This window comes from Cebus imitator, unplaced genomic scaffold (assembly GCF_001604975.1).
Source record: "Cebus imitator isolate Cc_AM_T3 unplaced genomic scaffold, Cebus_imitator-1.0 Scaffold89, whole genome shotgun sequence".
NCBI lineage: Eukaryota > Metazoa > Chordata > Mammalia > Primates > Cebidae > Cebus > Cebus imitator.
Genome location: NW_016107404.1, coordinates 4,683,712 through 4,694,295, shown reverse-complemented (window position 1 = coordinate 4,694,295; position 10,584 = coordinate 4,683,712). Strand labels below are relative to the sequence as shown.

Below are 10,584 nucleotides of genomic sequence, written 5' to 3'. Positions count from 1 at the left end.
GAAAGTGGGAGGAATGAGGAGATCAGGAAAAATAACTATTGGGCACTACATTTAGTACTTAGCTGACAAAATAAGCGGTACACCAAACTCTGCCACACGAGTTTACCTGCACATGTATCCCTGAACCTAAAATAAAAATTAAGGAAAAAAAAAAAAAGAAAAAATATTTGCAAAGAAAGGGTCCTTGAATTTGCTTCTGATACATATGCGATATAACCTGAGGAAGATCCTCTCACAGCAATAGGACTACACATGATCTGGCAAGTGTCAACTATATACATTTGTTAGGACCAAATTTGTAGGGCATAATTTTTATGCAACCGTTTTTACCTTGGTGAGAATCAATTCTACAAATACTATTCCAAGTCTCAGTATACGGAATCGAACTCAAAACACATGTCCAGATAAATGCATTAAAGATCACAAGAAAGGGACTGACAAAGCTGAACGCCATAGTTCTTTATTGCTAACTGTCTGAGCTGCGTCCGGTAGCTCCCCTGGGTCAGTCTCTCAATTATGATTTTTAGGACTTATTTTTTCATTAAAATTTTTTTTCAGGTGTTTAGAACTTCCCCTTTCTTTTTTTGTTCTTTTTTTTTTTAATGAATATAACTTATTTTATTACAGTAATTCAAAATAACTTCCCCTTTTCTAGTAGTTTTCACTGGAAACACTTGGGGATCTACAAACATCTGAAATTAGAGGACTGCTAATGGGCAAAAGAATCAAGAGAAAGGGAATTCAAAGACGACAATGAAGCGTGAAAGAAATGATAGGGTCAAAGCGAAAGAAAACCAAGCTGCCTAGATGGCAAGGGGCATTACAAGCCGTTCTTTGTATTTTCTCCGCTCTGAGAGCTGCGCCCCAGCTCTCGCGTTAACTAGGCAACAACGTTGCCACGGTAACCAGGAGGCGCGGGACGGCGCCAGCTACTTGGACTCCCGGCAACCCTTCTGTGCCCGGGGCTGGTCCGCGGGGCGAGGGTGAGGGATTTCGGAATCTCGCGAGAGCTGCCTGGGGCCGTCGGGCAGCGTTTTGTCTGTTGCCCTTAGGGACCGCTGTGGGACTGCTGGCCGCGGGGGACCGGAGCGCCAGAGATGGCTGCTCAGCGAGGGATGCCCAACTCCTCTCTGAGAGTCCTGGAAGAGGCGTTGGGCATGGGTTTGACGGCAACCGGGGACGCCAGGGACACGGCGGATGCGGTGGCCGCCGAGGGCGCCTACTACTTGGAGCGTATCCTTCCGGTGGAGGCACGGCTCGCTGCGCTGGCGGGTGATGGGTGTTGGGAGGAAGGCGAGGGCTTCCCACTGAGGGCGCTTTTGAGGCTTGGATCCACCGTGCTGGACGAGCCTGTGTTGGACGTCAAGGTGTTTGCCACCACGGTCTCCCTGAGAGCCACTCACTGAATTCTCGCCCGTAGTGCAAAGTGTCCTGTACCTGCTGTTAGAAGAGTTGGGAGACCTTCCAAGGCCTCATAGTAACCACGCGAATTTTGGATGGAGGCTTGCTTTTTATGTTAAGACAGCAGAAAAAATTGCTTCAACCTTCCTTTCACATAATGGCTTTTCTAAATAAGCCCTCAATCTTTCAGAAAGCCGTCGCAACAAATTAAACGGGAATGTTAAGAGACTAGGGAAAGACCTCTGCCACTGGACTTTAAGGAGCTGAAGCTCAGAATACCCAACCCATGGTCCTGTTCGATGGTCCAGTTATTCAGTGCTTAAATGCCTAGTTTCATAGCATCATCTTCCTGGGTAGTTTCAAGTTTGCCTAATTAATAATAGAATAGTTGCTGTTTTTTTTTTTTTTTTTTTTCCTTGAGCAAGTAAATAATGATCTGGTGAGGTATAAAGCTCGCAGATGTTAGGAAGAAAGCAGATAGTGATGAGCGATTTTTGTCGGAAGTCCCAGAAAAATTGAATAGCCATGTGTGGATAATTAGGGCCACTATTTCTTGTGTAAGACTTTAGAACTCCCCTCCTCTAGTTATATAGATTAATTCCTACTAGGGAGACCGGTAGAGTTCCTGAGAAAAAGACGTCTAACTCCTTTATTCAGGCAGGTAAGAAAGAGATGATTATCTGTTTAAGGAAACTCTGCCTAATCTTATTTTTTTGATCAACTATAATCCTACCCAGTTTTAATCCAAGATTTTCGAAATCCAGCAATGATTCATTTTGTGAGCTTTGACAAGCCGATTAACCTGTCCTGACAGGCTCAGTACACATCCACACTACAGAGAGCTTTGAAGAATTTAGTTGAAAGATTAAAGAAAATAGGTAGTATTTTATTGGGTGCAAAAATGACTTTTACAGGAATAGAAATTCGAATCACTTGAATTCAACTTGTAAGAAATATATGGGTGCTTCAGTGTCATAAATGAGGTTTTATACTGTTTTCATAGATCTAACAGGCTGTCTTTTCTAGTAATATTCCTCTTTAGGTTAAACAATGATTTTTCACAATTCTTTGGAAGCTTATCTATATCCAGTGTCCTTGCTACTGAATGGTAACCAGGCATCTTATCATTTGGTTTGCATTAAAATGATTTCCATGGAAAAAGTTTAATTGTTAACATGACATTGACACAATGAGGTAACTTTTTGCAAATATCTTTGTGAAATAGGAGTCTAACATAACACAACTTTCAGCAATGAAAATCAGGTTTACTTAATTTGCAAGGAGATCACTGAGTCACACCTGCCAAGATGTAGCAGTTTGCAAACCTGTCTTACAAAGACTTCTTCAAATAATCACACTTATTTGAACTTTAACACATATAAAGAACTGAAACTTTTTAGGATTTTACTATCCATTTTGTGAATTATCAAACCCATTTGCTTTTCTTCTTTCTTTGACTACTATTTTGTATTTTAATGAAAAAGTAGTCAGGGGATACACAGTTAAAACATTTAATCAATCAATTTTGCTATATACCATGCTGAGGGAAGAAGTTTAGTCATTTCAACTCTTAGTTGAAATTAAATTTGAGAATTACTTATGAATACCAGTTATCCCTGTATCCCTGGGCTCTCTTCACATGGGTAATTAAGAGATGCCTGTGTAATGTTATTTGACATTGTTTCTTAAGGCAATTATGATAGTTGCCAAAGTGAGACTTCATTTGGTTTAAAGTCTTTACTTTCGGGTAATTAAATTGAGCTACTGTGGTGGGTAAATAAAAGTTATAATATGCACAAATGAATCAGAAATCTGATGTCCTCTGCTTTGTACATATACTCAGTCACTTCTAATCTACATTTGTCCTGGACTTACCCTTATTTATGACTGAACAGATGCTCCTAGTATATTAGACAATGAGCTAGCAATATCGAGCAAGAGTTTGAAAAAAGTTGAATTCTTTGGGAAATCTCTTACTTTTCTGCTTTTAAACACTCAAATGTGAAGAATATGGATTAACCTGTCCTGACTCGGGCTCAGTACACATCCACGCTGTAAATCCACACTACATTACTAATGTCCCTACCGGAAACAGCGAGGATCTACCTTCGGTGGGTGGGGCATTAATAAAGGTACCATGTCCTTTATAATGGTTTAGACACTGTGTTCAGGAAAAAGAATTCTTACCTCTGCAACACCCCTTCCTTCTCTGTAATTGCCTAACTGTAACAGTGTCACCTATTTCTCTTCTAAGTAACCTCACAATATCTTTGCTTTTCTGTTTTAAACTTCAACAAGGTGAGATACAAACATACATGACATTGTTCTTTTCTTAGCTGTTGTCAGAACACTAAGCAATTGTGTTATGGAGTACATGAATCCTCTCTAGAACTCATCATTAGAAAAATATTTGCAGCATTCTAAAATACAAGGCGAGATTTTAGCTATGTGATATGTAAAGGCTCAAGTAGGTATCTCCAGAACTTAGAAGATTGGTTGTCTTTTGTGAATAAATCTATTATTAGAAATCAAGACAACTTGGGTGAGGTTTTCAATTGTTGTAGTAGGGAGGGGCTACCTATTAATGTGTGACTGTGGACACTTAGGACTGCCCAGTTACAATTGAAGGCCAGAATGAATTTGTACTAGGAAAGCTAAAGGTTAATCGATTTTGTTATTTGTCTAAAGAGACTTTGTTCAAGGAAGAGTAATGGAATACATGGACCCTAGGAAAGTGGAGCCCTCGAGGTATTGTTTTTGTTACATACCTTCCTTTACATGGACACCTGGATCCTCTAGCTTTTGATATTTCCTCTCTGTAGGCATTCTAATACTAAGGATTTAGCTTTTTAGATGGTGGGTATAAGTTTACTGACCAATTAATAGGTATCCTCTATCCCCAGCAACAATTTCAGAGAGTTGAGTAAGTTTGAGCCAGTTCTGTGAAGCTAATCAGCTCTGGATGGAGTCCCAAAGTCATTTCTTTCTGAAACTTCAAAATTCAGGACTCTAGATCCTGAAATATGGGTATCACACTAGACTGATGTCCTTATCTAAGATTCATGTTGTCTTTAAAAAAATTTGTTAATTATGGCTGGGTGCACTGGCTCATGCCTGTAATCTCAGAACTTGGGAGGCCAAGGCAGGTGGATCATTAGGTCAGGAGATCGAGACCATCCTGGCCAACTTGGTGAAACCCCATATCTACTAAAAATAAAAACATTAGCTGCGTGTGGCAGTGTGTACCTGTAATGCCAGCTACTTGGGAGGCTGAAGCAGGAGAATCACTTGAACCTGGGAAGCAGAGATTGTGGTGAGCCGAGATGAAACCACTGCATTCCAGCCTGGTGACAGTGAGACTCCATCTAATAGTAATTATAATAATAATAATTATTATTTTTTAGAGATGAGGTCTAGCTCTGCCACCAAGGCTGGAGTGCAGTGGTATGATGATCGCTCACTGCAGCTTCAAGCTCCTAGGCTTGAGGATCTTCCCACCTCAGCCTCCTGAGTAGCTCAGTCTACAGGTTTGCGGCTGTATGCCCAGCTAGTTTTTGTATTATTATTATTTTTTTTGGTAGAGACAGGGGTCTCATTCTGTTTCTCAGATTGATCTCAAACTCCTGTGCTCAAGGGCTCCTACTGCCTTGGTCTCCAAAAGTGCTGGGATTACAGACATGAGCCACTGTACCAGGCTGCTGTCTCCTTAAGTAACATTTCCATCTAGCCTTTCACTGCAATAGTATTGTTCACTGATAACTTTAGTTAAAACTGAAGTTTTCCTTTTTTTGAATTTACTGTATGGTTTTTAACTTTTTTTAAAAAAACTAAACATTGTAGTTGAGTAAGTAAAAATAGAGAGGTGGATGCATAGATTTCTTTATCTTTTCTCTTTTTTTAAAACTAACATTCCCTTAGATACATGTGTTTGCCATGTTTTCTTCTGTTATAACATGGTACTTCTGTGAAATGTTTGTAGTATTAAGTGAAAAGACATTTGTAAAATTCTTAATAATTATTATGAACTCTAATAGTGTATTTCTTATCATTGGAACTTAATTTGTGCATGGGTTCTTAGATATTAGAATATATATACCCTATGTATATTCAAATAAAAAGGATAGACAATTTGCATATACATAGACCAAGAACTATGTTGCTAAATCCAGAGTGTTGATTTTTACCTGTGTGAAAGTCATAGGCTATCTGGAGAGAAAAAAATGTGTTTTGTTCTGTGTCCTTTAGTGTAGTCAAAAATTAAGGTATGTATGACTCACCTGTGGATCTTTAAGTGAAGATTCCAATTCAATAAGTGTGGAAAGGGGGCTGAGCTTCTGCATTGCTAAGAAGCTTCCTGGTGCTGCTGGTGTTGCTGTTCCAAGGACTGTAATTGAAGTAGGAAGTCTGTAGATTAATATCTTGAACTCTGGCCTTTACATTTTCAGATAGAGATACCACATGTAGAGCCCATATCTTTGGATCTCCCAGCCTAGAAGTTGGAAAGACTTAACACCACCAGCTGCCGTTAACATTGAGTCTTATATGCTGAACAAAAGTTATTTTCCAGTTTTGGAGGTAGAAGATACACATTAGCTGTCTAGGACAGGGGTGGCCTATACATTTCCACTCTTGCCAATTCTATTGAATTGGTAGTGGCTCCCTGGTATAAGATATTAATAAGCATTCTGCGTCCTCATGAAGACTGTGTGGTAAAAACTGCAGGGAGTAATTGGCAAAAGGGAATGTGAACATAAGCATGCCAGATACCTTCCGTTTTTTGTCTACATTACTCAGCTAACTTATTTAAATTGGCCTTCCTAAGGGAACAAGACTATGAAGTTTGCTATTTACAGTATTTTTATTTCAATTTAAAATGTTGATTGTGGATGATCCAGGCTGGATTTTAGATTGTCCCTTGCACATTGGCTCTGCAGTGATGGCAAGGATTACAAAATGATTTCTGTCTATAGTAGCTTTGGGCAATCATGTAAAATATAATTAGCTATATGTTTCAACTCCAGTTCTTTATAAAGATGCTGCTGCTGCTGGCAGTAAACCCCTGCCTACAAATGCAGCACTGGAAGAGAGCAATGTGTAAGGTACTTTTTATGCTGCTCGCATCTGAAAATCGTTCATTGGTTTCTGGCTTTGGTCCATTTGCAGAATGTTATTGTCTCCCCCTCGTACCAATTGGCACCTCAAGCACTGCACCATTAGGCCAACCAAAATTGTCTCCCTGAGGCTCCTGGCGGTTGTGTCCTCTGTAGTACTGTGGTGGGCTTAGGGCTCCCTGGCAGTTTTGGGGTGGGTGTTACATTTTCCCATTTTCTGATAATATCTACAATATCAGGATCTGGTGCAGGCTCTGCTAGTGCAGAAACTATGAGATTATTCACCCATGGTGACCAAATACCAGGGAACTAATTCATGCTATGAAACTCACAAGTGCTACTAAATTCCTTTTAGAGCAAATGGAGATTTAGGAGGAATGGGAGCCTCAGTCTGTGTCTAGGTTATGACTAGGGATACAGAACCTGGCCTGGAGTTGGATGGTGCTGTGGGCTGTGGCTTCAGCGTGGGGAGAAAAGGAGCCATGGACACTATCCTAGGCAAGAACAGTGTAGAAAACCAGGCACAGTATTAAGCGTCAAGTCAAGGCCAAGTATACAGATATGTAAGAACCAGATATAAGGGGAACAGACGGGGCAGAAGAATTTTGGAACTGAAATTCAACAGTGTTCTTTGAAGGAATACTAGGGAGCTAGAGGGATGGGAGTTTTTTAAGGGCTTAAAGGCAGCTTGACATTAAGAAACTGGTTTTAAGCAAGAGTGCTAGCTTATTATTTCAGTGGAAGAATAACTTTGCATGAAAACTGTGATTAGCTTAATTGTATGGATGTTTCCTGGAGAGTAGGATCACCTAAGAGATTAAATTACAGTTGAGAAAGTTGCTCAGTGAAAGCAGAACCAGAGTGTAAAGCATTTTCTCTTTCTTGATGAATTAACCTTTTCTACTCTGGCAAGATTGCTATCCAAAGCAGTGCTTTCCAAAGTTTTTCACGTATAATACTCCATCATATCCTACTTCACTCTGCCTTTTTGGCTGTCCCAAGGGCCAAGGGGATTGATATATCTATAATGTACTGTTGTTTTTATGAGAACCCAAGAATGTCATTTCTCTCTGGCTTTGGAACAAGATGTTCCTGGATATCTGTTGAGAAACTCAGTTTTCATTGGGTTGATACAGAATTAGCATCTGATTCCATGTCCCTTTTTATCCTGTTTACTGGGAAGCTTAGAGTAAAGTCTGGGGGTTATTTTTAACCAATCTTATTAAACCTATGGTATGTGCTGCATCTTAATCCTTATCTTATTTCTGTAATACTATTTCCTTTTCTCCTCCAATTTCAACATTAATTGTTATATTTTGTATAGTGTGTATATTTGCAAACTGCTACAGAATCACTTTAGGATCAGTTTGTGCACCTGTCCATGTTGCCAGCTAGCTATCCAGGTAAAAAGATGCATACAAACGTAAGTGTCAAAGTATATTCATGTCCTTAATAACATTGCACAATTTAAACTGATTTACTTCTGGGAATTTTAAAATATAAATTATATCATGGATACATAAAAACCAATCAAAGTATGTATCTTCTAGTTTGAGTGTTTTGTCCACTACCTGATGTATTGTCTCATCAATCTCTTGCCCTTGGTTAGATTTCGTTTTGAGTCTGTAGCCTGTAGCTCTTTTCTACTTATCTTTCCTCTGTGGATCTTCAAATTGAGTTATCTATGTGATTTAATTTACCTCTTATTAATGTAACACTTGAGAGTTTTGGAAAAAATTGGGTGAGTTCATTATCTGGGATATTGGTTAAAAAAACATATCCTATTGTGTTACTGTAGAAATAGTATGATGTAGCTGCAAATTCATGGCATTTGTATCTCAGGAATTTATCTTTGCCATTCATAGCTATGTGGTCTTGGGCAAATCTTTTAAGGTCTTACTCAGTTTCTTCATTTTCAATTTAGAAACGACTATATCTGTGCTGTTAGACCTCGCTGTGGTGTTACTAGAATAAATATAGTTTTGGTCCATGTGAAAATACTTTCAAGTTTTATAAAATGGTAGTTGTGTTTTCCCTTAATCTTTTTTGATTGTTGGAAAGTAATACATTTTAGTGATAAAAAGCCATTGTCTAGAGTATTTGCTGGGTAGGAGTATACAAGTACTGTTTGATATTTTCTATGCTTTGAGGACAAATCACTTTTTTTCTACTCTATATCTACTTGTGACATCTCTTCCTCATATATTCTTATCAGTGGTTGGCTTATTTACAACTTTAAAGCCTATCCTGAAGATTTTAGAGCATTTACTTCTTTTTGAAATTATTATGGTATGAACATGGTGAAGGATGGCATTGCTTTTCTGGAGACATACAAGTGACTGCTTACAAAATGACTTTCTAGTAGCTGTCTCTCAGAAGGGGTCATGGTTTTTCATAGAAAAGAGGCTGACTTCCTCTAGCTGAACTTTAGGAAATTTTATCTCATTATATAAAACTATGAGAAAGATATAAATCTATAACTGGAGAGAAATTTAGAATTGTCTTTTATTTATTTTAACATATGGGGGAACAGAGGCATGAGAAATTTAAGAGATTTTTTTCCATAGATAGTCATCTCTTTGTAGAGTGAGGAAAGAAATGACAACAAATACTTTTAACATTTACTATAAGCCAGGTACTTATCTAAATGCTTTACATATATTAACTCTTTTAACACTCTTATAGTATGGAAGGAAGATAGTCTTTAAATCAAATGACACCTGTTATGGTTTGGCTCTGTGTCTCCATCCAATTCTCACCTTGAATTATAATAATACCCATGTGTCAAGAGCAGGACCAGGTGGAGGTAATTGGATCATGGGGCCGGTTTCTCCCATGCTGCTCTTGTGATAATGAGTGAGTCTAACGAGACCTGATGGTTTTATAAGTATCTGGCATTTCCCCTGCTTTCACTCATTCTCTCTCGTGGCGCCCGGTGAAGAGGTGCCTTCTGCTATGGTTGTGGGTTTCCTGATGCCTCCCCAACCATGCAGAACCATGAGCCAATTAAAGCTCTTTTCTTTATAAATTACCCAGTCTTGGGTATTTCCTTATAGCAGGATGAGAATGAACTAATACACGACCAGTGAGCCCCACCTCCTAATAGTCATGCTCTTATGTAATCCTCACACATTGAATAGGGTGACCCATGTAACCAGTAAGATATTGAAGAAATGATGTGTGTCCTCTGATGTTTGGCCAGAAAAGCTATTGTGGCATCCACATTGTTCTCTTGTACTGCTTATTCTGGGGGTAGTTAGCTACCATATGTTGAGGATGCTAAGGCAGTCTGTGGAGAGACCCACATGGGGAGAAACTGAGGTCTTCAGGCAAACTAGTACAGTGTCAGTGAGCTGCCATAGAAATGGATCCTGCTGCCTCATCTCAGCCTTCAGATGACCCTAATCCTATTGTCATTTGACTGTGACATCATGAGAGACCCCCCCAAGTCAAATTCCACCAGCTAAACCACCACTGAGCTCTTGACCCACAGAAATTAGAGTATCATAAGTGCTTATTGTTCCTTTTTTCATCATTGAGATGTAATTGACAAAATTACATATATTCAAGGTATACAGCATATTTTTATTTACATATGCATTGTGAAATAATTACCACACCCAAGCTAATTAACATATTTACCTCATGTAGTTACCTTTCCATTTTTATATTACTTGTAGTAAGAATATTTAAGATCTCTCTTTACAAATTTCAAATACATGGTACATTATTATTAGCCATAGTTACTGTGCTGTGCATTAGATCTCCATAAATTCTTTGAACATTTGTGCAATGTTGACCAACATCCCCTCATTCTCCCTACCCTCTATTCATGGGTAACTCCCCTTCTAATGTCTGTTTTGGTGGAGTTGGACTTTTAGATTTCATGTATAAGTGAGGTTATGCAGTATTTGCCTGTCTGTATCTAACGTTTCACTTAGCATGACCTTCAGGATGAATATCTGGAGTGAGATGTTAAATTTGGCCGGGCGCGGTGGCTCAAGCCTGTAATCCCAGCACTGTGGGAGGCCGAGGCGGGTGGATCACGAGGTCAAGAGATCGAGACCATCCT

At 39.1% G+C, this 10,584-nt stretch overlaps 1 protein-coding gene across 1 annotated transcript in view; it reads left to right on the top strand.

Moving 5' to 3' along the window:
* Positions 1-1,000: 1,000 nt before the first annotated feature.
* The window catches only part of SPAG16 (sperm associated antigen 16), a 1,101,632-nt gene continuing 1,092,048 nt past the window's right edge, over positions 1,001-10,584 (top strand). The window contains exon 1 of the mRNA XM_017534985.2: positions 1,001-1,233. Coding sequence (XP_017390474.2) covers positions 1,098-1,233 — 136 coding nt within the window. The 5' untranslated portion in view covers positions 1,001-1,097. The remainder of the gene's footprint in view (positions 1,234-10,584) is intronic.